Consider the following 25,096-nt stretch of genomic DNA (forward strand, 5'->3'; position numbering starts at 1 on the left):
TGTGCTCCAACAGGAATTCCACCCCACTCCCTGGCAGGACTGTGCTGCACTTGAATCCACAGGGACTGGGCAGAGCCACTCTGAATAAACTCACAATGTTTATGTAACAATAAATTACATTTTTACAATCAAGAATTTACAAATACATCCAAAAGTTAGTATCAAAATAGACACTTCAGAACTTTGCTAGTCAGCTCATCTCTGTACAAATACATACAAGAAGAGGTAGCATTAAAGGCCTTAGAAAATGGCTTTTGGGAAGTTTCATGGACTTAAAGCAGTTCTGGAAAGCAGCCAGCAGTGCAGCCACAGAGGGATATCCAGGGAGGACCCAGGCCCACCTTCCAGAAGGATGTGGCAGGAGCTGGAGGAGGAGTTTCCCCAAGAGCACTGCTAGCAGCTTTCCACTGTATGAATATAAAATGCCTGCTCAAACAAAGGAGAAAAGCCCTTTTCCTCTCAAAAGGGGTATGGGACAAACACTTGTGTGTGGGTGGGGGGTCTGTGCTGTCCTTAAGGAAAAACAGGCATCAATCTGCTCCTTTGCCCATTCTACATCCTCTCTGAAGCCTTCACTGCACAGGACACACACAGGTGTGGGTCAGTCCTCCATTCCTGGCCTTGCACTCAGCTACTTCCTACCCTCGGGTCACACAACAGATTCCTTTTTCTTACTTGTGACTTGTAAACTACCAGCAAAACAAACAGAGGGGTTTCCTATCCAACCATTAACAGCTCAGCTCCTCAGGAACGCTGGGTGCTCAAAGCAGCACAGCACAGCTGCTGCAACCAAGGCAGCCCTGCTGCTCCTGGCTATCCATGCCTATCCAGCAGCATCCTCACTCAAGACAGAACATTCTAGTACTGAATAGAATTCTCAGCAGAAATCCCAACATTTAATATCCACGTGAAACTGTGTTTTCCCTTCAACTCCAAGCCGAACCAGCACCTTCGAGAAGAAAAGGCGGCACGGTCCAGGCTCCTCCAGCGCCTCCCTTTTCCTCTCCTCCCCCGAGGAGGCGGAGCTGAGCCCGGGTCAGAGCCAGCCCCGGCTCTCGGCCTCCCTGTGCACGGACGCCTGGCACTGCTCCAGCGTCTGCTCCAGCTGGGCCAGCTGGCAGCAGCCCACTTCCAGCCTCTCCCTGGGAGACAGGAGAGAAAGGTTAGCAGGACACGGCACAACAGCAATCTTTACAAATACTCCTTACATTTTCAAGGACGTTTCCATCAAACTCAAGCAGCAGCAGTGACTTTTGCACTACAGCTGCTACATCAGAGGATTTCACATGAGCTCCTTGCAACAGCTGATGCACAGCTGCCACAGGCAGAGCCCCTGGTCCCTTCCAGGGCAGGTAAAGTTGTCAGGAGAGGTCACTGACATCAACCTTCTGCAGAGATCTGGGATTCTGGAAGGTTCAGTTCAACCATCCTTCCTTCACACACTGACATAGCCTGTACTCACACTCAAAATAAGGATCTGGATACACCCCCTTACAACTTAGACCCTTTCAAAAGAGTAATGTCAACCTGATCACATATAAACATGCCTAACTTAGAATCTTTTGCAAACCTTTCTCAAAAGACCATTTCAAAGCTGCTCCTCAAAAAAGGAAGAAAACCCCAGTCACTGAGTTAGTTCCCCAAGCACAGCCTGAGGGCTGCCAGGGAAGTCTCCAAAGCACCTGCTCTACTCTGCTGAGCACAGATTTCCACACACTGTTTTCTTTACGCCTGTATCTATAGAGGTCTAGAGCCATCACCTTGTGGGAGTGCAGAATTTCCACACACTCTTTTCTTTATGCCTGTATCAGTACAGGTCATCAACCTGGGGGAGTGAAGCTTTTAAACTGTTTTTTATTACTGATATAAATATTGAATGTCTCCCTCCCTGAATAACTTTGTCTCCTTGCTTGCAAACTGCACATGAAACTTAACAGAAGATTCATGGACCCAGAATTAATCCAGGCAAATGGAAGCTTTTTAGAGTAATTCACCCTCCAGCCTTTCACTCAGCTGATCCTGGCCAGTGACAGCTCATTCATACCCACACAACAGCAAAATCCAGTTACCTGCCCTTTATTACCCAGCTCAGAATTATCAAAAATCCATGATGGCATTTTAGAAACCTCCCAGAGCCTGGATTCACAAACCTTCAGTGCCACAAATTCATAAAGAAATGAGCCAGAAACCACTGGCAGAGGAGAGAGGGCTCAACACCTCCCTTCAACAGCTGAAAATCTCCAAGCAGGCACTGATGCCTCAGGTCAAATTTAATTTCTGTCCTCTCCTGCTCTGTGCTAATTGGGCATTAAAATTAAAAAGGGAATTAAAAAAAAAAAAAAACATTTATTTTCCCTACACTACTCCTACAAAGGGGGATTTTTATTGACCCAGATGATTCCTCTGATGGTACCTTGGTAGTACAGGTGAAAAAGCTGCCTCTGCTCCCCCAGTGGGGTGAGTAACTGGCTCACCTGTAGAGCTCCTGTGAAACACATTCATACAGCTCCTCAGCAGTGAACTTCAGACTGTTATTGATCTAAAACAAAGAAAGAATTAATACAGTAATTTATCAAGTATCACATGTTTTCTACAATTATACAGTAGGAGTAGCAGATAGAACTCATGTATTCCATAACAGGTTCTCAAGTTGAGACAGTACATTAAAAATGTCATCCTGTATCTTGCAATTAAATCTAATGTTACTAATTCCAGCTCCATTTTCTAACCACTTCAGCAAAAATCTAAAAGACCTTCAAGAATTTTTCCTCCCCTCTCAAGTTACCCTATAGTTTTATTTACATATACATATTTTTGGATATATGTGTGTATCTCAAATAAAATAAGCTCTGACTTGCATCAATTCCAAAAATATATCTGAAGGCCCAAACCCCAAATATATTTCCCTGCACAGCAGAGCACTGCAAGCCTGAAATATGTAACATATTAAACAGAAATATTCTACTAAAAACATTCATTACAAGGCTTTTTATTCTCAACAGCAAGTCATTCACACCAAGTGAGCACTCAGCAAATCATAGGAACAACTCAAATACCTGTTGAAATCCAACCAAAATCTATCTTTATGTTCAACAACTAATAAATAAGAGCAAAGAATCAAAATTCTTAATGGAAATACAGTGATGAGACATGACCTCAGAGCTTCTTGAAATAAAAGCTGAAAGTGAAGTGATCAAATCCCAAAGAAAACGTCATACCTCATGTCTTCTGAGGAAGTTATAGAGGGTCCAAATATCTTGGAAACTGCTGGTTGGGGTTAAAATTCTGAAAAAGAAAAGTTTGAAGATGATTTAAAGCAAGCAGAAAAGGAGTCTATGAAAGAGTTAAAAAAATAAGTCAGAAATCTTCAAGGGAAAAAAAAATTACTTGAACAAAAAGGAAATTATGAACTTTGAAGAATTCTCCCTTCCACTACTCTAATAGAATTAAAGAGCTTATTATTTCTGTGAGGACTTTTCTGGAGGCTTTTTCTAATTAACAATTCCCTCCATGTTTTTGTGAGCCATTTCTGAATGAGGGAGGAAACCCAGCATTAACTGAAAGCCCCTTGGTGCCCACCAGTGAGGCCCCTGGGCTCACACACAACATTCCCACCCCAGCTTTAACTCATTCCCTCCAGATTCCCACGTGCAGCCCAAATGCTGCAACTCACTTTCCATTTTTGTTACTTCTAATAAGCACCAATTCCACTCAATACAGCCAAGGGCCAGTGGGATGTAACAGCTGAAGAGAGGTGGCTTTAATGAAGCTTCTTGATGGACATCCTTTTCCACAAGGCTCCAAAGCCAATCCAGTAAAGAACTTGGTTTTTAACAAAATTAATTATCCTCATCTATTCAGGCAGATGCAATTCAGTTCCACCTCAGTGTAACTTCATTTGCATTCACCAGGAAAAGCAGAACCCTCCTAAATGCTGAAAAATGTACCTTAAAATCAACACAAAATTGAAACACAAGTAACACCTTATATATATTAAGAAATACTGAGAAAATTCTGAATTTTTAAGTCTTACATAGTTAAATCATGATTAAGATAATGACTGGACTTGGAAAAAGAAAATCTTTTGGGGAAAGCGCTATTTACTTTCCCATGGGAAAGTGCCCAAATTCTCTCCCTCCTCTTGCAAGCTGTAAGCTTCATTTATAAATGAATTAATTAGGAATTGAAAAAGCACAGGAAAGTAACAGAGTAAGTTTAAAAACACCAGTTAAAGGAGCCTGTGTTTGAAGCAGGCTAGAAGATCATGACACAGCACAGGATTTATTGTTGAGTCCCCTCTAAAAGCAGAGCGTCCACTGCTTTTTCTCATCATTTTTCATAGGAATTATCACCAAAAATTAGTCATGCATTCTTCCCTCCGCTTCCTAAGAAGCAGTACCCAAAATGTTTGCCTTAATAGGAGTCAGAAAGGGAACCAAGTGGCTGCTCTGCCTAAAAACACCTCAGAGCCTTCCCCGGGCACCTCAGCGACAATCGGCTTTGACAGCGGAAAACGCCGGCAGGGAGAAGCTGCCAGCAACCCTCCATGGAAACGCTGGGAATCCTGGCAGCTGCAACTGCACAGCAGCTCCCACTGCCCCAGCAGCTCCTATCCCCACCCAACAGCTCCCACTCCCACCCAACAAAGTGGGATTCTCGCACTCCCACACCCAGCAGCTCCCACTGCCCACCCCAGCAGCTCCAGGCTATCCAGCCCTGCCTATCACACCCAGCACCTGCAGCAGCAGGAGCAGAGCATCCTGAACCTGGGAGAGGCTGAATTATATGAATTATTCCTCATGGAATAATTCCCTTCAGTCCAGGCAGACTCCTCATGGACTCATTCCCTTCAGTCCAGGCAGACTCCTCATGGAATCATTCCCTCCAGTCCAAGCAGAACCTGCCTGGCTGCTGCCATCAGCCTGGATGCACAAGTGGACACAACATAAAAGCTAAGGTGTTATGAATCATCTCACCCCAAGGCCATCACAAAATCCTGGGGCAAAATTTGTCCATCCCTGTTCTTCCTGCTGTGCCAAGGACTGAGCTGCCATTGGAAAACCTGGCCATGGGAGCTCTCCAGAGGAAGGATGGAGGGAACACTCTCAAGTGTATCCCTGCAAGACCTCAGGTGTGTGGACAAACTCATTGTGCTTCCAGCTCTTTGGGGAAAAAAAACAAATTGTGTAATTAATCATCCAAGTAACCTCATGTTAAACCCTGTACCTCATTTTATGCCTTTGCCTGGATGAAGCCAATGGTTTCTGGGTTTGCACTGTGGAATGAGAAGTCTGACATTTGGCTCCAAGTTTTATAGCAGCTCCCAATGTAAGAGATTTGTTGTTTTGAGGGGGGAGCCCTCACTCCACACAGAACCCCGGGAAGCTGCTGAGCTGCACCATAACTCCCCCACAGATTCCCAACAGGTCAGCACTCACAAAACAGCCTGGTGCTGTCTGCAGCTAAACAGGGGTTAAACACCAGTTCCAGTCTGGGAATATATTCTTCTGTACAAAACGGACACATTCCTGTCTGCAGAGCAATGATTTCTCAGCACCACTGCTCCCTACTGCTTTCAGTCACTTCATGTTCCTTTCATCACCTGTAGCCACCCCCCTGTGCTATGGAAGATGGACATTTTAAGGGAATGGGAAACACTGGGAAATTTGGATCTGTCTGTAGGAGCATTGACTCTGCCTCCATTAATTCATTAAATCAAGTTGCCCTCATTTCAATGGAAGTGTCTCAGTGATAAAACATCTGCCTCAACTGTAGAACTATGTCTGGAGAACTGCCTGTAAATCAGTAATCCATGAAGCAAAGGGCTTTTACATCCAACTGTTCTAAGCAGCCATGTGAACCTCAGCACTACAACACCAACCACTGCTGCTGCTCCTCTCTCCACACTGCTTCAGAAGCAGAGGGTGGAAATCCATGGAATCACTTGGCCTTTGCATCAGCACAGCCTTGCAGAGCCACACCACAACACCCCCCATTCTGTACTTCAGCTTCAGCCTAAGAACTCCAGAGGGGTTCTACACAGTTTTCTGGAAATATTGAGCATGTGAGGTAAAGAAGGGAATGTCAAAGAAAGACCCAAGAAAAGACTATGGATATCTGCCACCAATTGGAGGTTAAATGCTGTCTTGGGGGCAGGAGGGAGAAAGGATACAGTCAGACTTGATGATTTCATCTCAAGTGTTTCCCAAACCACTCCCAATGTTTATCTCCTGTCCTGTCAATCATCTGATGCCAAGCACAAGGTGTAAGATACAGTAATAAATAGAAATGGATAAGAAATAGATCAAACTGTCTCAGCTGTCAGCCCCTGCTGGCATCCCTGGCTCTACAGGCTCCAAGCACTGTAGCTTTAGAGCCCCATGTTTGCAACCTTTCTGCTTTCCAGACTGCTCTAAAGGCACCAGGGTGTGAGCAGCTGCACAGCACCACCTCTGCCCTGTCCCCTGGGGAGCACTGCCCACCTCCAGCTCTGTTCGAGCTTTGTTTCTTACAGCTGTCATTAAAATTGGCACAACACAGCATTTCAGTTTGGGGCTGGCAGCAGAGAAGGCTGCAGTTAAGTTCTGTTTCAGGTTTCACCTAAATGCATAAAATCATGAAGATCAAACAAGTAGTGATTGGAATGTCTGATATTTTTTGAACAGGGAGCTAATGTGCATTTTACTACCAAAAACAGACTGTGTGCAGAGAAGATTGAAGGCAGAGCTCTTCCTCTAGAGACTTTATTGGGACTTTATGGCAGAAATTATTAACTGACACCAGAGCCTAAGGGAATGAAGACAATTCTCTATTGAGACACCAAAGAGGAGAGACCTCAATTCCTCCACTGACCAGCTGAAAAAATAGAGGACACCGTTTCTCTGCATCTGAGGAATTCTGTACTAAAACTACTAACACTGCAGAATTGTTTTAAATTATTTCAGTTCATTGATCAGTGCCGATATAGTAACACTCTCCTGCACTACTGAAATCTTAAGAAATTACACTTTTAATTTACAAACATTTCTAGAGTCCTGGACTAAACCACATTTTTCCAAACCACTGGGAGTGTGAGAGAAATTCAATTTAGATAATATATTAGAAAAGCAGAACTCAGGCTCCTTATGCAGTCAGTAACAGACAAATATTTTACAGGTGACAGCATATTAGTATAAATATTTAGGAGGCCGGTATCTAAGTGCATATGCTATAAGATGTGACTGATTTTCAAGTTGGCATATGAACAAAAAAATTCTTTTTTAGCCAAGACATGAAAGGAAAAAAATCCAACTTGAAATAAGTGCATCAATTCACCCAAGACTGAATTTTCTTTCTTTCCTATGAACAAGGATTTCTTATCTAAAAGAAACCTGGCAGGAAACATGAAGATAATGTCCAGTTCCCTAGGGCTGCATATAGAAACTTGGAATCACAAGTTCTATTCAGCTGAGGGCAAACATCAGCTAATCTAAACCATTATTTCATTTTAAAGGGTTAATTTAAGAGACTTTAAATAAGGTGTCCCAATTAACTGGTTCCAAATAATACCCAACAAAATACAAATATAAACCATCACTGAGAACACTCACAAAACCTCAATCCAAAATTATTTAAAATCAGGTAATGGTTTCACAATTTTACTGGATAGTTAAATTTCAGAGGTTTCATACCATTTGCCCATTACCAACAGCAAATGTATATAGTTAGAACATGCTCACTGTACTGATTATTCTTAATTTCAGACCTGAAGGCTGTCATTGCTGGCATGCAGAATTGTGCAATACAAACACACTCTGCTACCAGTGCTATTAGTGGAAGAAATCAAGACAAAATAAAAAAACCTGCACGGTGTTACAGAAATTACCAGAACAGGGTAATATGCCAAAAGCTGTCACACATCTTCAATGAAACAGATTTTTTTTTTCCTTTTCTGTATCTGTACTTGTCATTAACATGTTCTGGCCATCAAGCCTGAATAGCTGGGGTAGTGCCACTGGGTAGTTTGGTGGTTTTTTTATGATTAAGGGTATCATTACATTTATCTCAAAAAGCATTATCGTGTTTTTGTAATTGTTTTTAACAATCTGAAAATCTAAACTTTTAATGCAGTTGAACTTTCAACATCATTTACTGGTAAAGCTTCAAACTTCCACAAGACACTTTTTCTCTTCTTTGTTCTGGACAGCAGGGATCAGAATGTACCACAGAATCAGCTGTATTCGATCACTAAAAGCTGTGCTACCTCCAAATATTCAAGACAGAACATTCTCACTGTTTTTTCTCCAGTGCCTCCTTTTCTGCAATCATGCCATTAGATTAAGTCACTGAGAGGCATTTTTTTCAAAAATCAAGAAATATAAATATGTTGGAAGGTCAGTTTTAGAGCAAAATGAAAGTGAGGTGTCTCTGCCCATGGCAGGGAGTGGAAACAGATGAGCTTTAAGGTCCCTTCCAACCCCACCCATTCTGGTTCTATGAAAGCTTCTGAATTTTTGCTTTAATACTCTGTAATATTCATAAAACTGCAATGAGACATTAACCTGGCTCCTGGCTCTTTGGAAAAGCTCCTCAGAGCTCTCAAACTCCCTAAATCCCTCCACTCAAGGCCAATGCAGAAAATGCTTGGAACAAATTCTCCCCGTTACTTGCTCCACAATGCCACCTACTGCAAACCTGCACATCAGAGCAGGCATTTCCAAAGTGTCCAGCAAAACTACTCCATTCCAACAATCAGCCTGTCTATTTTTATTTATTACTAGGAGGTTTTATTTTTACAGAGCTCTCCCACAAAGAAAACCAACAGTTTTAAATTAAATACCTCAGCAACACAAAAATAACCATTCTGAATAGTCCATATTCCCATTTAATCTCATCCACCACATTTATAAACTGGTACCACAGGATGTCTTGCAAAAACTTTAGTATCAGAATGAAGAGAGCAAAGTTTAGCAGTAACCTACTTGATTGAAACAATTTCCTTAGAGGGGAAAAAACCCACCAGCAATAAATTTAATCCATCAGCACTCAGCTGCTCAAGTTCACATTCCTACCCATATTTTTCTGCTTCTAATTTTTATAATATTTTGATAATTTATATTTGAAAGAGAGACTGTAATTCTTTGAATGGATCTATATTTCAGTGCCATGTAAAAAGGAGTAAGCCAAGACAACACAGGAGACTCCTTATTCTTCCTGAAACTTTCAATTTTTTGTGCTGTTAAAAAACAGTGGAGGGATGGGGCTCCCCCTGCCAGAGGGCAGGGTTAGATGGGATACTGGGGAAGAATTCCTCCCTGTGATGGGAGCCAGGCCCTGGCACAGGGTGCCCAGAGAAGCTGTGGCTGCCCCTGGATCCCTGGCAGTGCCCAAGGCCAGGCTGGATGGGGCTTGGAGCAACCTGGGACAGTGGAATGTGTCCCTGCCCATGGCAGGGGTGGCACTGGATGGGCTTTGAGGTCCCTCCCAACTCAAACCACTCTGGGATTCTGTGATTCTGTGAAGACAGAGGGAATATTATCCTGCCTAAAGAAAAAATGCAGCTGATTGTTGTTATGGCTATCATGAAGAACTGGGAACAGCAAAACCCCAAAACTTTACAACCTTCACTCTACTGGAACTTTGTCCCCATCTGAGCAGGCCTCACATTTGAAACACAAATGCCCTGAATTATTCAAAGTTCCTGCCATCAAAACTGATGTATTAATCATAATGATTAATCATTAATAGCTCCAGTTACACCTGAGCAGAGGCAACTTGCTGGTCAAACACTGGAAAACAAATCCCAGGCATCAAAGGCAATTCCCTGCCAGAGATCTCCACATCTGCAACACTTCCATGTTGATCTTTTGCTACCAATGGTTTAAGGCAGCCTTGACCTCGGCAGCAGGATTTTTACTGCAAATCATGTCACCAAGCACACAGAATAAAGAGTGGTTTGGTGCTGAAATACTTCAGACTTTTGTGACTTCAGGTGCCTGTGACACATTTGTGGCCAGCTGCAGCGCTCACCTGCCAATGCTCTCACGGATGTCCTTCACTGCCACCAGCAGCTTCTGCAGGCCCAGAAAAGCCTCCTCAAACGAGGCCTTGCCAGCCATGGTCGCTGCACTGGGGTCCAGCTTCTGGAACAGCTCAATACTGAAATTCAAAAGAAATAAAGAAGAGATAGAAAAGCAGTTAATAAAAAAGCTCTGACTCACATAACAATTTGCATGCTCCCAACTTCTGTGTGATTTTTTTTTTTGGGGGGGCATTATCAATTAAACTAAATTGATTAATTACAGGGTAAAAAAAGCATGGTTTCTAAAGTGTGCTTTTTTGAAAGTTATCTAAGGTAATGTGTTAGCTCTGAGTCCTTTTAGCAAGCTGTACCTGTACAAGTTCATGGTGTTCCAAACACCTTCCAGGACTGACCAGATTTCCTGGTGCCTGTTTTCCTGAGCCACATGAAAGCTGGGTTGTGGCTCTTTTTCCTCAGTGCTTTGCAGATTGGGCATCGTGGCTTCCATTTTTTCACACGCAGCATTTTCTGAAAGAACCATGATGTCTTCTGATAAATCCTGCTCACTGTCTGCCCTCACCTTATAAAACAGTTCAGCAAACAAATAATCAATGTACTTGGTTCCTAACTTCAGAAAACCAGAATCTACACACTTCTACACATCTTTTTTTAGCAATGCTCAAAAAATCAAGGCTGAACTCTTTGAGTCACCTTGGTTACAGTCTCTGCTTCCAAAGCCTCTCTTGATAGTTTGGGCTGGAAGGGACCTTAAAGTCCATCCAGTGCCACCTCTGCCATGGGCAGGGACACCTTCCACCAGCCCAGCTTGCTCCAAGCCCTGTCCAACTTGGCCTTGGACACTGCCAGGGATCCAGGGGCAGCCACAGCTTCTCTGGGCACCCTGTGCCAGGGCCTGCCCACCCTGGCAGGGAGGAATTTCCTTCCTGACAAAGTTTTCCGACAGAGCCTGATTCTCATGACACAGAACATCAGCTTCAGGGCTGACTGCATTGCACAGAGGTCCCAGCACAGGTGACTCCTGACCTTTCTTTCCCTTTCATCCTTCTCCAAAGACACCAAGAACTCTTGACAGCTGTTCTGACCTATCTTCTTTCCTATAAATCCAAATATTTCATCCATGCTCATGACTCCAGTTTTTACATCATTACATTCAGAAGTGACAGTAGCCATAAACCAAGATAGTTGGAATTTCCTCCTCAGAGCTGAGCTGGAAATGAAGACCAACTTCTGAGAACGCAAAAGGGGCCAGCAGAACCACCACAAACATTCCCAAAAAGGGAATCCCTTCTTCAGCTACACAGACAATGAAAGCTGAAGTAACACACTTAAGAACAGCAGTATGGGACCCATGTCAGAAACAGCAAGTTTAACCTCTAAGGCCCATCAGATACAAATGTAATAGAAAACTAAGACAAAATAATGGGTTTCAGTCACCCTTCTGATACTAACACATTTATATTAGAGAAAAAATGTATTAGCAGATATTCACTGCATGAAAACAAAAGTTAAAGTCAGGGTCTCTTCATTTCAAAAACACCCCAGCAACATTTCCTGGAGTAATCAGTGGAAATGATGGGAATAATTAGGAAATCTAAGCCACGTTTGGAACACGAACAATTTGAGGATGGGGTGAGGTGGACAAACACCAAAACTGCCCTTACCCCCCCGAGGGTCTCACAGAGTTTTGCCACTTCAGCATAAGCCTGGGGCAGGACACCGTTGTAGTCTGACCTGCAGCTGAAAGCATGGAGCAAGTTTTTGGATTCCTGGAGTAGGACACGCACTGTTGAGGAGTCAAATGGTTTATCTGATGTTTAGACATTCATGTAAGAGGGAGGAAAAAAACAAGTTAGGATTTAACAGTCTTGGCAGGCAAATTTAATACTGAAATACCTAGATTAACAGAAGCACTTGAAAAGCCTAGGGAAATGGTTCAGAAGCATCAGGTACAACAATCTCAGAGAAACATGCACGAGATTGCTCACTCTTTAACCAAGTCTTCCAAATTTATCCTGGGATCTTACACAAGGATCAACTGGCATATCCAAAATAATTCTGCAGAACAGCAATATCCCAAAGAGGCAGAACCAAGAAATCCCAGGATATCCTGAGTGGGAAGGACCCCACAGGGATCAGAGTCCAACCCTGACCCTGCACAGACACCCCAACAATCCCACCCTGTGCATCCTTGAGAGCATTGTCCAAACCCTCCTGGGGCTCTGGCAGCCTTGCCCAGCACCCTCTGGGGGAGTTCACCAGGTCTGTCAAAATCAAATGTTCAAAGACATCTTTAAACAAATGGAAGGTTTGTGGAGGTTTTATTTTAGTTTGCTTCTTTTTAAAACAAACCTCCCTGTCCTCACATACCACATTAAATATCCTTTGCTCCTCCATAATTTTTTTGGTAAATGCAGATCATTTGGTCACATATAACATGGAGGCAAAGGAGGGAAAAGGATTATTTGCTTTTTAAAAATAATTCAGACCCAGGTGACCATTAATACACACAGCCAGTTCCATAACTCAAACCAGAACATGGAGGCTTTTTACAAGTTTACAATTAACTTTCTCAGGGACTGTTACCTGCATAAAGGTGTTTAGAAAGACATTCAATGCTTGAAAGTAAACTCCTTGGCACTACATAACCAAAAACAGCCATCCAGTGTTTTTTATAACATTTCAGCAGGTTTGCTAAGGTCCATGGTGGCTTCAGATACAGGATCTGGAAGAGAGTATGTCATAAATTCAAAGGCTGGTTTTCATTTAGACATGTTCCTATAAATCTCACAACTGCTCTGTTCTTCAAGAATGTGATGATTCGTGACTGCTGAAGGAGAAATGCAGTGATTCCTCAGAAATAAGACCAGATTTAAAAAAGTTTATCTATTAATAAACATTTGATTCAGCAGCACCATGGGTTAAACAGTGATGCTCATTCAGAAGAAATGCACAATCAATCAGTCAGATGATTTGTGGTTTCTCATTCCTCAAAAAATCTTAGGACTTTTGATTTTTGTCAAAACTGATCCAATGAGTTACTTGTGCACAAAAGCCAACAGTAACAAGAATAAAAAGAACAACAGTAAATTTGCCTTTGATTTTCCAGTACTGTTACAAAGTAAAAATAAACACTCTGACTACTTACACATGAAGTAAAATACGTGTGTTGCAAAAAACTTGAGAATTCATTACTATCGAGTGAAACCAGTGCTTGAAGATATGTTTAAAGAAATTAATTAAGTGAATAGAGAAGTGATTGAAAGCAGCTAATCAGGGCAGCTTGGGAAACAACAGTCACCCCATGATTTTGGGGGATTTTTAAAGCCACAGAGGCTTATATGCAATAAATTTAAACTTTTAACAACCCCATTCCAGCTACAAAATGGAATCTAAAGTAAAGCATGGATGATTTGAAAGTGTCTTGTACATGGGTATGTATCTTCTGCAAACCATACTTCTGCAAGCACGTTTAGAGGTCCTCATTAGTACCCTTGTCATTCTGCATCTGCACTGGAATCAGTTTAGGTGGGAACAGTTTTATCCACATCTGTTCTGGTGGGGAAGAAATGCCTGCAACAAATACCCTGATACTATATAGAACATGATGGAATGATTTCTTGCAAGATGTATTTACAGTGCAGGGTTTTACTTGAGTAGCAAAACTGAAATAGAATTTTAATGCCACTAATAAAAAGAACTCTGAAACTTCACACTGAGAAAGCAGCAGCCCTGTTACTGTGTCATTAAAATTCTATTAAAATACTGCACGTGTTGCACACTAATGATCAAACAGGATAATCTTGCTATAAAATGAAATATTAGAAGTGAGCACTGAGCTGTTCCCTGACAATGATCAGGGACCTGGATGACTTGGCTTTGGTTTGGCACAGGTATTAACAACAATAAAATATCAAGGACATTCAAACCTTTCAATAATCAAAATATCAAGTAAAATGATGTAAGAAACCACCTCCATCCATAGGTTTCCAAATGCAAGTTTCATTTCAGTCTCCAAAATACAAGACAAAGCTTCTCCTAAGTTCTTTTCAAGGTCTGGAAGCACATTTGGGAATTGTGCAGTAAAACCAGCATCAGCTCTTGTCTTCCCAAATTCTGTATCTGTCAAATCAATGACACAAAAGGCAGTTATTGAAACTGGGTTTATATCTAATTCATGTTGATGGCACATGAAGAACTTGTCCCCATAAATAAAGACACACTGCACTTTGGTTTGTAAAGCAGGTGTGCTTCACCTAATTAAGTTTCAATTATTTCTAGTTGTACCCACTTGTACTGTGTGTCTTTTAATTAAGAGCTACTAACCAAGAAGGTTAATGTCCCCAGAGTATTATTCATTAGTGATCTTACTCCACATTTCTTTTTTCCTTAAATAACTTAGATCATATACAGCCAGCAGGGTTATCAGCAAGCACAAGAGGATCTCTGTAAGCTGTGCCTGTATCTTTGGAAAAATGAAAAAAAAACCTCCTTCAGTCCCAAAAAGTTCTTTTAAATTACTCTAAACACAGGAAATTAATGCAGTGGTTTTTTCTATAAAATAAAAATATGTCATATTTTAATTTCCTAGAACTCTGAGATGGTTTAATTAACATCTCCAACTTTCAGAAAACCTTTGAAAAAACCTTCCCCAAACAAAAAAAACCATTAATAAAGATTCAAAGCATAGGAAAAGTGAAGGTATAGTAGCAACTGTTCTTCCTCTACCCCACTGATTTTTACAAACCACCATATTCCCCAGACTCACCCTGCTTTGGCTGCTGCAGCTCCTCAGAGTTCTGGGGCCTGTTTACATTCACATTCTGCAGAGCAGTGACCAGATCAGCTTTGCAAAATGCCTTGACCTCACTCACAATGGCTTTATTACACAGATTTTTATCATCCCTAGAAAATAAGTAATTGCTGTCAACAAAGGAATAAAAGCAGCACACTGTATTTGGAAAACTTTTTTTGTGAACTTGATTATATAGATGAAGTTCTCTTTTTTTAAGCAATTAGAAGCAGTTCAAAAATTTAAACCAGAAAATTAGGTAAAAATGAGAAACAGACTGAGAAGTGTTTCAGGGTCTTGGTTTAAGAAAACAGTACTATAATTGCTACAGCAGTGATGCTTACTTACTATGATCTCAGAAAGCAAAGCAGGCAATAATTCTAAGACAGCACTATCTTATTTGATGGCTGCAGTTAATTCTCCTTGTTGAGACCCTTTCGAAACATTCTGCTGGCCAAATCTTTATCCCAGATGCCACTCTGAGGTTCTGCTCCAGCAGAACTACTTTAAAAACCCAGGACAAAGTTGCATCCCAGTACTTTCTCAAAAATTCCCACTTATATTGCTGGAGGATAAACAGATTTTTGGATGAAAACCGTTCTGAAGTCACCTCCTGTTTTTTGATCAGTGAAACCTAAAATCACCACCATGACCCCATGAACACTGTGACTGAAATGGCATTTTTAACAGCCACCTGTGTCAACTTGAATAACCCAAATGGTGCCCAGACTTTTAATCTCACTCACTGAACCATTCAGGAACTGGTTCTGGCCAAGACCAGAGCAAGTAGAGCCAAGGAGTATTAGTGCTTTGAGCTGGCTTTACCTGCTCCTATCAAATTCAGAATCAATACCCAGAGGTCAGCTGTTATCCTTACAAACAGGAACAGCAGCAAATCCATCCCCAGCTTCTCTTTCTAAGATTAATGCCTTCCTTGCTTCTGCTCACCTGGCTGGGAACAGGGATGAAGTCTCTAACTGCATCTCAATCCTTAATTCACATATTTTTTTCTATTTTGTAACTTCAGAAATATTTTTTAATGAGAAACTAGAATAAAATCTGAGAAAGCTATGCTTTAACAAGTTTTAAAATTGAATATTGGGTAAGCTGAATTCTATTTCAGGACTCAAGCTCATGAAGGTGATTCCATTTCCAGTTGTAGTGGTTTATTACATCCTTTTACTCTAGCTTTTAATAGGGTGATTGCCCTTCCAAGAGCTCACATCAGAAAGTGCTCTTTCTTTAAGCCCTGCTTTGAAAGCAGTGTGGGAGGAGAGCTAAATGCAGCCAGGAACTCACGTGCAGAGGACAACAAGAGCTTGTGGGAAGAGCTTCTGGTACTGCAGGCAGCACTGCAGGACACGGTCGTCGTTGTTCTCGTCACTCAGCCCATCTGCAAAGGCAGGGCAGGCACAGCTGAGGGATGTGGGCACAGCTCAGCCTCACAAACACCTCAGTGCACTCATGGTGCTCTCTGTATATTTAACACTCCCCACACCAGGACACAAGTGTAAGGTGAAAGTGAGAAACAACTGGTAAAACAATAGGTAGTGGAGACATTCACATGCCACAGCCTTGGATACACTCTGAAGGCTGCTGTAAGAAATTAGCTCATGCTAATTAGCAAACAGCAGAGTGAAGAAGTCTCCATTAAACTCAGAATTCTAAGGCTGCCACTAGGTGAAGTGCAAGGATGAAGTACCCAGCACAAATGGATTGCACATGTATTACACATTTTTTGAGAAGCCAGCTGCATGGATTGCCCCCACAGTTTGGAATCCTGGTTCTTGAGACACTTGTAGATGAACTGCACTGCAGGGATAGCTTTGTCCCGAACATGCTGCAACATTTTCCCCTTCTTCAAGTTGTCCAGCTCTTGTAGGACGACCCAGGGAATGATTAATGCAAGTCTGTCAACTCCTGGAAGGAAGAAAACCATCACCAATAAACAGGTATTTGCAGGAGCAACACAAACGGCTACAGAGAACTTTCAATTCAAGCATCATCTTTATGCGAGTTCACACCTTTCTGCCAGTAGTTTTCATAGTCCTTGCTCGAAAGAAACTAGCATTTGAAAAGAAGCTGAAAAAGGCTGACTTCCCTCTACACTGATTACATAGAAAAGTGACAGTAGCGGGCAAACATAAAGGAGACACAATTTTAATCAGCAGAATACTTTGACAGCATTAATAACACATATTTGCACCAATTGTCTTGGCACACACTTGCTGTGAGATGTTGCAGCAAGGAGAAACAGCAGCTGGAACATCAGGCTACACACACCCCAGTGACCACAGCAGCCACTGCGCCAAAACAAGCAGCAAAAAAAGCAGCATGGGCTGGTGTTCATTGCCAACCAGCACTCCTAAACCAGGAACAGAAAGTGTGGGTATTGGACCATGGTTTTATTTGTAGGTAAGTATGGGCTGAACTTTAAAGCTTTTATATGAAATACAGGGGTAAATTAGAAGTTTAATGACTGTTCTGTTGGTCTCCCCATGACAAATACTTCAACTGTTTTCTTTCTCCTTCATATTATGAGAACAGAATTTTAGAAAAAGGCATTAATAACTATGTGCTTTATAATAAATTAGGCTGGGAATCAGCAGCCTTCTCAACATAGTGGGTCTGGTGCAGGACCAGACATTGGGAGTGTTGGTATTCTAAAAAGGCATTTCAGTGTACATAAGACAGCAGCATTCCTAACCTGAGAGAAGAAATACAGCCTGACACACTCCTGATAATCACTTAGGCCCTAAGGAAAGGCATTTTCCAGGTGGCTGGAATAAGTGTATTCATTAGCTGAAAGCATCAAAGCACCCTAGGCATTCTGACAGATTCCAGATGTGCCTACCAAGAACTGACATGGACAATCCCAATCCTGCAAACATTAAATAACCCACAGCTTCCCAGAATATTAGAGGCAAATATTAAAGCCAGGGTCTGCATTCTGAATTCCTGAGAAACTGCTCAGTTCTGCCACCTTTACCAAGACAGAAACGAAGCACTGACAGCCTAACACTTTTTAGATAGTTTTATATTTCTAGAAAAAGAAATCCTAAAAGGAGATGAGAAAATAGAGTTCTCACTAGTAAGGGGTTAAATGCTTACATTGTGTTTTCAGAAAGGGCTAAGACTTATTTACTGCTAAGAATTCAAGCATAATCATGGGAGCATCTGCCATGATTTTCTGCAGGTACATGGGCCGTGAGCACAGTAGGTTCTGCTTCCACACCTGAGGTTTCCCTAGGATGCACCTTGTTTGGGTTCACAGAACCAGGCTCTCTGTGTGCCTTCTGCATCTGCATGAAACCTGCTGCCTTTTAAAGGAGCCCAGGGCTTGGTTTACTTCAGGTATCCTGAAGCTCTCACAGCATCTGTTTTTCTTACAATGTCTTACTCATCAGAACATATTTACATACCTGGTATATCCTCAGATTTCAGGGATCTCACAAACTCAAGGTGACTAATCATTATATTTGTGTCAATCACCACTAGGATGTTCAGACCAGAACTAAAAGCCCCTAGGGGAAAAGAAGAAGAGAAAACAGCAGAAATACACAGCTGTGTGCTCCTTACTCATACCATCAATAACTGTAATTACTTGTTGCCACTAGAGAGCAAAGCAGATCCAATCATGCCATACCAGCAGAAGTATTTAAATCCTGTTCTGGAAGATCTATCTCCATGCTTGTAAGTTCTCCACAGGTCTGCACTACAGACAGGGCCATCCTCTTCTCCACACGAGCAACATGCAAGTCTTCCACTATCTGCATCTACAGGGAGAAAATGAGCATGTGTGTAATCCACTGGAAGGAATCACTTCATAATTATTCCCCAAAAAGACACTTTTGCATTAAAACTGTTAAAGTTGGCTCAAAATGATGTCTGAAAAATTTTAAGTCAGTACAGGAAATACAAATCCACAAGAACTTCTACATTCAAAATATGGCCTAGAAAGATTTATGACCTTTCTACATGGTATTCAAAAACTTTGCTGCATTTTTTGCTACACAAACTGCAAGTTTCCTAACAGGCACTTCTTAAAAAAGATGTCTCTCTTCCAACTAAAAAGTTAAAGGATGAAACATGAGATAGCTGGAGCATGTGAACAACTCTGAAGGCCCTTTTGTTGCACATGGTAACAGAAAGACACACTTTATCTCAGAAAGTTCCTGATTAGCAACACTTCAGCAAGTTTGCTTAGTTTTTTAAATAAATGCTCTACATTTGAGTGTAGACCATGAGTCAACAATGTCAAATACTTGGGAAGGTCATGGAATTGTCCAGTTACACAACCTCAGTGCCCTTGGTCTTTAAGACAATACAGAAGTGTTAAATGAAAGCATTACCAACCTCTTGGTCTGTTTCTGTGTTCTGACTGTCTTGAAGGGGTGGAAAGTCTTCAGAGCTCTGTAGGGAGAATTAAAAACACCACAAACACACACCCAGCCAACATTACAAAATATCAAGGAATACTGAGGTAAAAGGGATCCCCATGTCAGGAGTTTTGGAATACAGCCCTGCAGTGTTAAACAAGTCCCTCACTCACCTTTGGGACAGGCACAGGCTTCCTGACCTCACCTCCCTGGTAGGAGTCAGATGTGCAGGGGCCCTCAACATTCTAGAAACAAGCAGGAACAGAAGAACAACACCAGTCTTAGAGGGCTTTTTAGAGAACACTGGGTACTCCCAAGTGAATAGGGAACACAAACTACAATTATTAGCATCTACAGTATCATTTTAATATGGCTTAGATGCATGGCTTTCTTTTAAATAAATGACTGGACTACACAGCAAATTCCATCTGAACATTAACCCCCATCTTTTTTTACAATGAAAGTGCTTGACCAGGCTGCCCAGAGAGGTTTTGGGGTCTCCATCCTTTGTCCTGAGCAGTGAGCTCTGGCTGACCCTGCTTGAGCAAGGGGGCTGGACTGGATGATTTCCAGAGGTGCCTTCCAACCTCAATGACTCCCCAGCTTTGCATGTAATAACTCTTAGCATACACATAAAATGTTCACACTACTGTAACACAAACTGGAATCTCCAAACTTGCTGGGCATCTTCACCAGAACAACAGCAAAAAACCCCCATGGATCAAGATCCAGCTTGTGTTTGGCTCTGCACCACAACCTGAGCTTAGAAACAAACCCATCACAGATAAAAGGGAAGTTCTGCAGCACACATACCAATTTAGTCCCACATCCACCCCAAGCTCTCCAGGCATCACTCTGCTAGCAATGCTGTCTGGCAGCAAGTTTTCATTGCTTCAGTTTATTCATTCAAAAAATGAAATAACCTTATGAGCTCAAAACAAAATTCAGCTGATTTGTACCTAAACTAAAGTATTCCACACCCCCAGCAGCAAAGCAAAGCCATGGAAGCATCTGAGCAGACACAGTCCCAAGACCTTTACTCTTCTGATCTGTTTAACATTTAGCTGAGGAACATGGAAACAAGGTTTACATTAGGATCAGAAAAATCCACCTAGTTAGCTATGAAACCTGGCTGGATTCTGTAAGAAGACAGTCTGCTCATATAAATCTGCCATTAAGAAGCCATCCTGAAACATCTACATAATACAAAGAACGGGTTCTAATTACCTGCTTAAAACACAATGCTGTGGCTTCCAAGTCTCCTTCTTTAGTTCCTGGGTGCTCAGGAGCTTTAGGAGAACCAGGGCTGTGTTTCTTGCGTTTTCGAGAGTCCAGTCGTGGTGGAGTTTCACATGGGGAGTGTGATGATCTGTGTTTACTTGTGTGCCTCTTTTTCTCAGCAAAGTCCTTGTATTCTTCTTCCTCCTCCTCCTCCTCCTCCTCTTCTTCCCAGAAGCTAGATAATACACTTGGCTCCTTACTGGCAGGTCTGTCACCATGCCCAATCCCTGCAGAGCTGTCAGGTGGCTTTTTGGGAATTCTGACATCCTCACTTCGTTTTTTTGAGCTCTCTGCCTTTTTATGTGGTACCTCATACACAGAGGACTTAAACTTTTCTATCATAGCTTGTTCTGTTTTTAGCTTGAGCTTACAGAGTTCAGCTTTCTCTCTCTTTTTCTTCAGTGCCTTGTCCCTCTGAAGCTCAAAGCTGTGCCAGAGCCTTTTTCCTTCTCTTCCATCAGAGCGACTTCTTTCCTTGCTGGCAGTCACCACATCAGGAATGCGGGTGGTTTTGCCATGTTTGATTTCTTTGGCTTTAAACTGGATCACTATTTTCTTCTGCGTTTCTGTATGAATTGAAGAACTATCTGGGGTTTTGCTTCTCTTTGGAGATTTTTCCTGGGATCTTCCATCTGCATCATCAAAAGCACGAGAACTTCGGTGTCGCTTCTTCTCGTGCCCATCTTTCTCTGGTTTGGACCTACAGAAACATGATCAACAAAGTAATGTAATTTAGCTCAGTTAATGGAAAAGAGCAACAAAAAAGGCATCTGCATTTCATTGAGACAGAGCTAAGCTAATTTATGAGCACCATATTCCTAAATATGAACTTGAAGCAACAGTTATCCTTCAATAGTTCGATACGGCATTTTTTGGATTTACCTTTCTCCACTGTACAGCCATTTTAGCTTCCAGAAAATGGAGAAAAAGCTTCTTCTGCATTCACTGCTGGTTTGAGAGACACCCTACACAGTCGAGTTTCTTCTTATCACACAGATAAGTTTTAACAGCAGTTCAGTGATAAAGGAGGTGTGTTACCTAAAAGGTCAGTTTGGTCACACAGTGCCAAAACACACACAGCTTTCAAACTGTTTATCCTGCACTGGCTGAGGAACTTGGAAAGGGAACAACAGAGGGGAATATAATACCTTTCTAGAGAAATCATTAATTCTATGGAAAATTATTAGGAAACTTCCTAATAAGAGCAGAGAAAATACTCAGTAATTATATTTACTGTACACTAGGTTTAAAATATCCAAAGAAAGACTGGTTAAAACACCATATTTAGTGAACAGGCTGAAAAAAGTCTTCAGCATTAAGTCCTCAGCATTGTTATATTTTAAAATAGTTCTATTTAATGACAGATTGAGAATTTACCTCTGATGTTCTGTTTCTTCTTTTGCAGTGTGCTTGTAAGATCTTGTGTCTTCAGAGTTCTGAAAAAAAAAAATCAGGACCTTACAGATGAAACTGCAGTTGAAAAAAAAGCCTTCATAAGACAATGTCAAAACTGGGTGGTTTGGCTGCTTAGAGAAACACTAAGGTCAAAGGGTGCCAAGGATGTGCATGCAAAGATAAGGGTGCAAAGGGTTTAACAGCACTTCATGATTTAATCATGGAGCACTTTAATGCTTACAAAGTGATTCAACAGGGTCCACTACAGCAGTGGCAACTACAGACCTGAGATAGTAACACTCCTACCATGATCAACCCACAGGCACTCACTCAGGTAAAACCATGTCCACATGTAGTTTTTACACACCTCTGGGTTATAGGACTGAGGATTCCCCAAACCACAGCAGGGTGCAGGAAGTTACAACAGATAATGGTAACACATGGATTATTTTGGATAAGGAAGTTCCAGACAGTTCATCCTTTCACAAATAATTCACTCTTTCAATAACTGGGGCCTGCTGACTCAGTGAGGCCATCAGGTCACTCTGCAGTGATTTTTCCTACCTAGAGAAGCCTTAGCTGGTTTATTCCCACACTAGAGAGCACTTTATGCAAAAATCAAAGGCTTGCAGAAACCAGGGGAGTCCTAAACTAAGGCAGTTCTAAGAACTTCTGCCTGTGGCTGGTTCTGGAGCTGCAGGACCAATACCAGCAATACAAAGAACAAACAGAATGACAGACAATTCCAAAGGCTCCCCCCGGGGCCACATGCACCCCCTGCTGTCCCAGCAGCTGGAAAGCACTGAAGGAGCTCCCCTGGGGTAGGCAGAGCTCATGATGCTCCTGGGACAACTTCTGGTGATAACAAACCCATTTCCAGCTGCTCATTTCTCTCCTCAAGGCCTATTCCCTGACAGCCATGAGTTTTCATGACATTTTTATTATTTCTTTTCAACCTACCTCCTCCTTTTCTCAAACGTTTTCATTTAATTTAATCCTCATAAGCAAATTTTCTTACTGTTCCTCTCCTCCCAGCACAACCAGTTTGGGGTATAAGACACCTCCCACCCATGCTGGGATCACACCAGGACACTTGTTCCTGTTAGAGATTTCCTCATCTTTTTGCTCTTAAAGGTGTATTCTGCAAACTGGTGAGGCATTAGAAAGGGCAATAAACTGCAGTATGAGGTTTTCAGCCAAGTGTTTACCCTTTGTATTACAGAAGTAAAAAACCCAAAACACTAAGGCATCTTAGGACAAGTTATTTTTAAGACAAATTGAATAATAGTAAGGAAACCAGGGCAAGAAATAATAGTTACAAACATTTGACTTTGAACAACGTTTTCTCTATGATCAGAAAGCTTCTAACATGAATAATTCAGTTTGTAAGGCCATAATCATGCTCATTTATTAACAGCTGCAAAAAATTTTTGAGAAGACAAGTAAAAGCTCTCTTACTTTATACATATTCCTTGCAAAATCCAACAGGAAAAAAATCTAGCAAATTTAAGTGTGGATTTAATAAACTACTGATTTATCAACTATGTACTGTACTTCTAAGAGTAAATAACTTGTCAGGAGTTGGACACAAACAATAAAAAACAATAGGAAACTACACACAAGTATGACCCAAAGGTGACAACTCCTGTAGCACCTGCATTTTACAAGTGATTCAGTGAAAGCTGACTCACTAGAGTCAGCTAGTACAAGTATGTACTAGAATATGCTGAGAATTTTGGTCATTAATTTATGTCTCAGTGGCTAGAAGGAAATATTTGAGAGTCACTCACCAAAATGCTGTGAAGTGCAACTTGTGGTTAATCAGAAAATTAGGATATATTATCCAAGTTACAGAGCAGTGCAAGAAAACAGCACTGGTTTCAGCACCAGCATTAAACCCAACTTTCCTCAAACAGAAAGATACACTAAAATGAAAAATTTTCTTATTTTCTGATACCCATACTACTCACAGCTTCTGAAGAAAAACACATTTATCTGCCCAACTCAACCCTCCTGCTGTTCTTTATGACTCTGTCTTTAAACTGAATTCATCCTTCTACCACAAGGCTGCTAAACAATGTTCTCTTGAATGTAGGAGGTTGAATTAAGATATAAAAGTAATAATATTTCTGCTCCTACTTTGTCATCCTGGCCATCCAAAGAGACTTCCTTTCCAGACAGTTTCTTCAGCTTCTTTTTAGACATCTTCAAATCCTGCGAAAAAAGCGTGCTGTCTTTATTGCTTGTTTTAAGTTTTTAGATCCAAATGAGCTAAAAATAAGTTTTAACTGCACAGAGAAAAACACTTTATAATAGTCTTCTTTTGTTTCCTCATTACAGATCCACAGTAGACCTGAACAGGGTTAATTAATTATTCAAATCTGAGGGGACGCCAGAGCAGAAAGGACAGCAATTACACCTCCCGGAGACAGCTATTTTGTACCAGCAAACAAACAAAAACTAGCATACTTCAACACTGAGCCGCATTACAAGTTTTAAGACCATCGGACACTGGCAGGGGCTGCCCAGGGAGGTGTTGGAGTCCCCATCCCTGCAGGTGGTGTCCCAGCAAGGCCGGGACGTGGCACTCAGAGCTCTGGGCTGGGGAGCCCGGTGGGGATCGGGCACAGCTTGGGCTCGTTGGGCTTTTCCAAGCCAGCCGAAGCTGTGACTGTCTAAGGCAGTCCCGGCTGTGTGACAGCCGCCTCCGGCCCCTCCGAGGATGGAGGAATTACAGTGACATCCCGCAGCAGCCCCTCCACACAAACAGCGCGCACCACCAGGAAGTTCAGGGCAGCTGTGGATTCACCCGGAGCTCCCAGCGAGGCGATCCCAGATCCCAGACCCGAGCAGGGCACCCCGGGACCCGCTCCGCCCTGAGGCGCGGGCAGCACCGGGCTCTGAAGGAGCCTCTCACGGGGGACTGAGGGGCGACAGCTCCTGCCTCGCTCCCTCCCTCCGAGGGGACAGCCCGGGGGCCCGCAAGGCACCCGGGGCGCTGCCAACAAACACAGCTCCCCTTCCCTTCCGTCTATTTCCCTTCTCTTCCTCCCTCCTCACAGGACGCCGTGCGGCGCCGCCTCACCCCGCTCGGCCGCTCCCCGGCGGGCCCCGCGGCAGCTGTCGGGGCCGTTCGGGCGGCTCGGGCCGTGCCCGCCGCGGCTCCGCCTCCGCCGCGGTGCGCGCCGGGCCGGCCCGGGCGCGGCTGGGAAGTGTAGGCGGAGCGGGCCG

The 25,096-nt window shown here is 42.4% G+C and overlaps 1 protein-coding gene across 3 annotated transcripts; it reads right to left on the reverse strand.

Annotated features, from left to right (window-relative positions):
• Positions 1 to 85: 85 nt before the first annotated feature.
• On the reverse strand, positions 86 to 25,033 carry SWT1 (SWT1 RNA endoribonuclease homolog). 3 transcript variants are annotated; one of them, XM_059478184.1, is made up of 19 exons: positions 24,951 to 25,033; positions 24,005 to 24,079; positions 21,848 to 21,906; positions 20,417 to 21,170; positions 19,363 to 19,434; positions 19,167 to 19,223; positions 18,457 to 18,586; positions 18,233 to 18,334; positions 16,542 to 16,730; positions 16,110 to 16,203; positions 14,787 to 14,923; positions 13,992 to 14,140; positions 12,605 to 12,743; positions 11,683 to 11,828; positions 10,372 to 10,580; positions 10,009 to 10,137; positions 3,219 to 3,285; positions 2,475 to 2,539; positions 86 to 1,142 (listed from the first exon to the last, which is right to left on the reverse strand). In XM_059478184.1, the coding sequence occupies exons 2-19, from the start codon at positions 24,068 to 24,070 to the stop codon at positions 1,037 to 1,039; spliced, it is 2,670 nt and encodes an 889-aa protein (XP_059334167.1). In that variant the 5' UTR covers positions 24,071 to 24,079; positions 24,951 to 25,033; the 3' UTR covers positions 86 to 1,036. The 3 variants fall into 3 exon arrangements, 2 of the variants coding, with proteins under 2 accessions (XP_059334167.1, XP_059334166.1); XM_059478183.1 differs by lacking the exon at positions 24,951 to 25,033 and adding an exon at positions 24,335 to 24,435; XR_009418975.1 differs by lacking the exons at positions 86 to 1,142; positions 2,475 to 2,539; positions 24,951 to 25,033 and adding an exon at positions 24,335 to 24,435 and having other exon boundaries at positions 10,372 to 10,528.
• Between the last annotated feature and the right edge of the window lie 63 nt (positions 25,034 to 25,096).

This window comes from Ammospiza nelsoni, chromosome 9, assembly GCF_027579445.1.
Source record: "Ammospiza nelsoni isolate bAmmNel1 chromosome 9, bAmmNel1.pri, whole genome shotgun sequence".
Classification (NCBI taxonomy): domain Eukaryota; kingdom Metazoa; phylum Chordata; class Aves; order Passeriformes; family Passerellidae; genus Ammospiza; species Ammospiza nelsoni.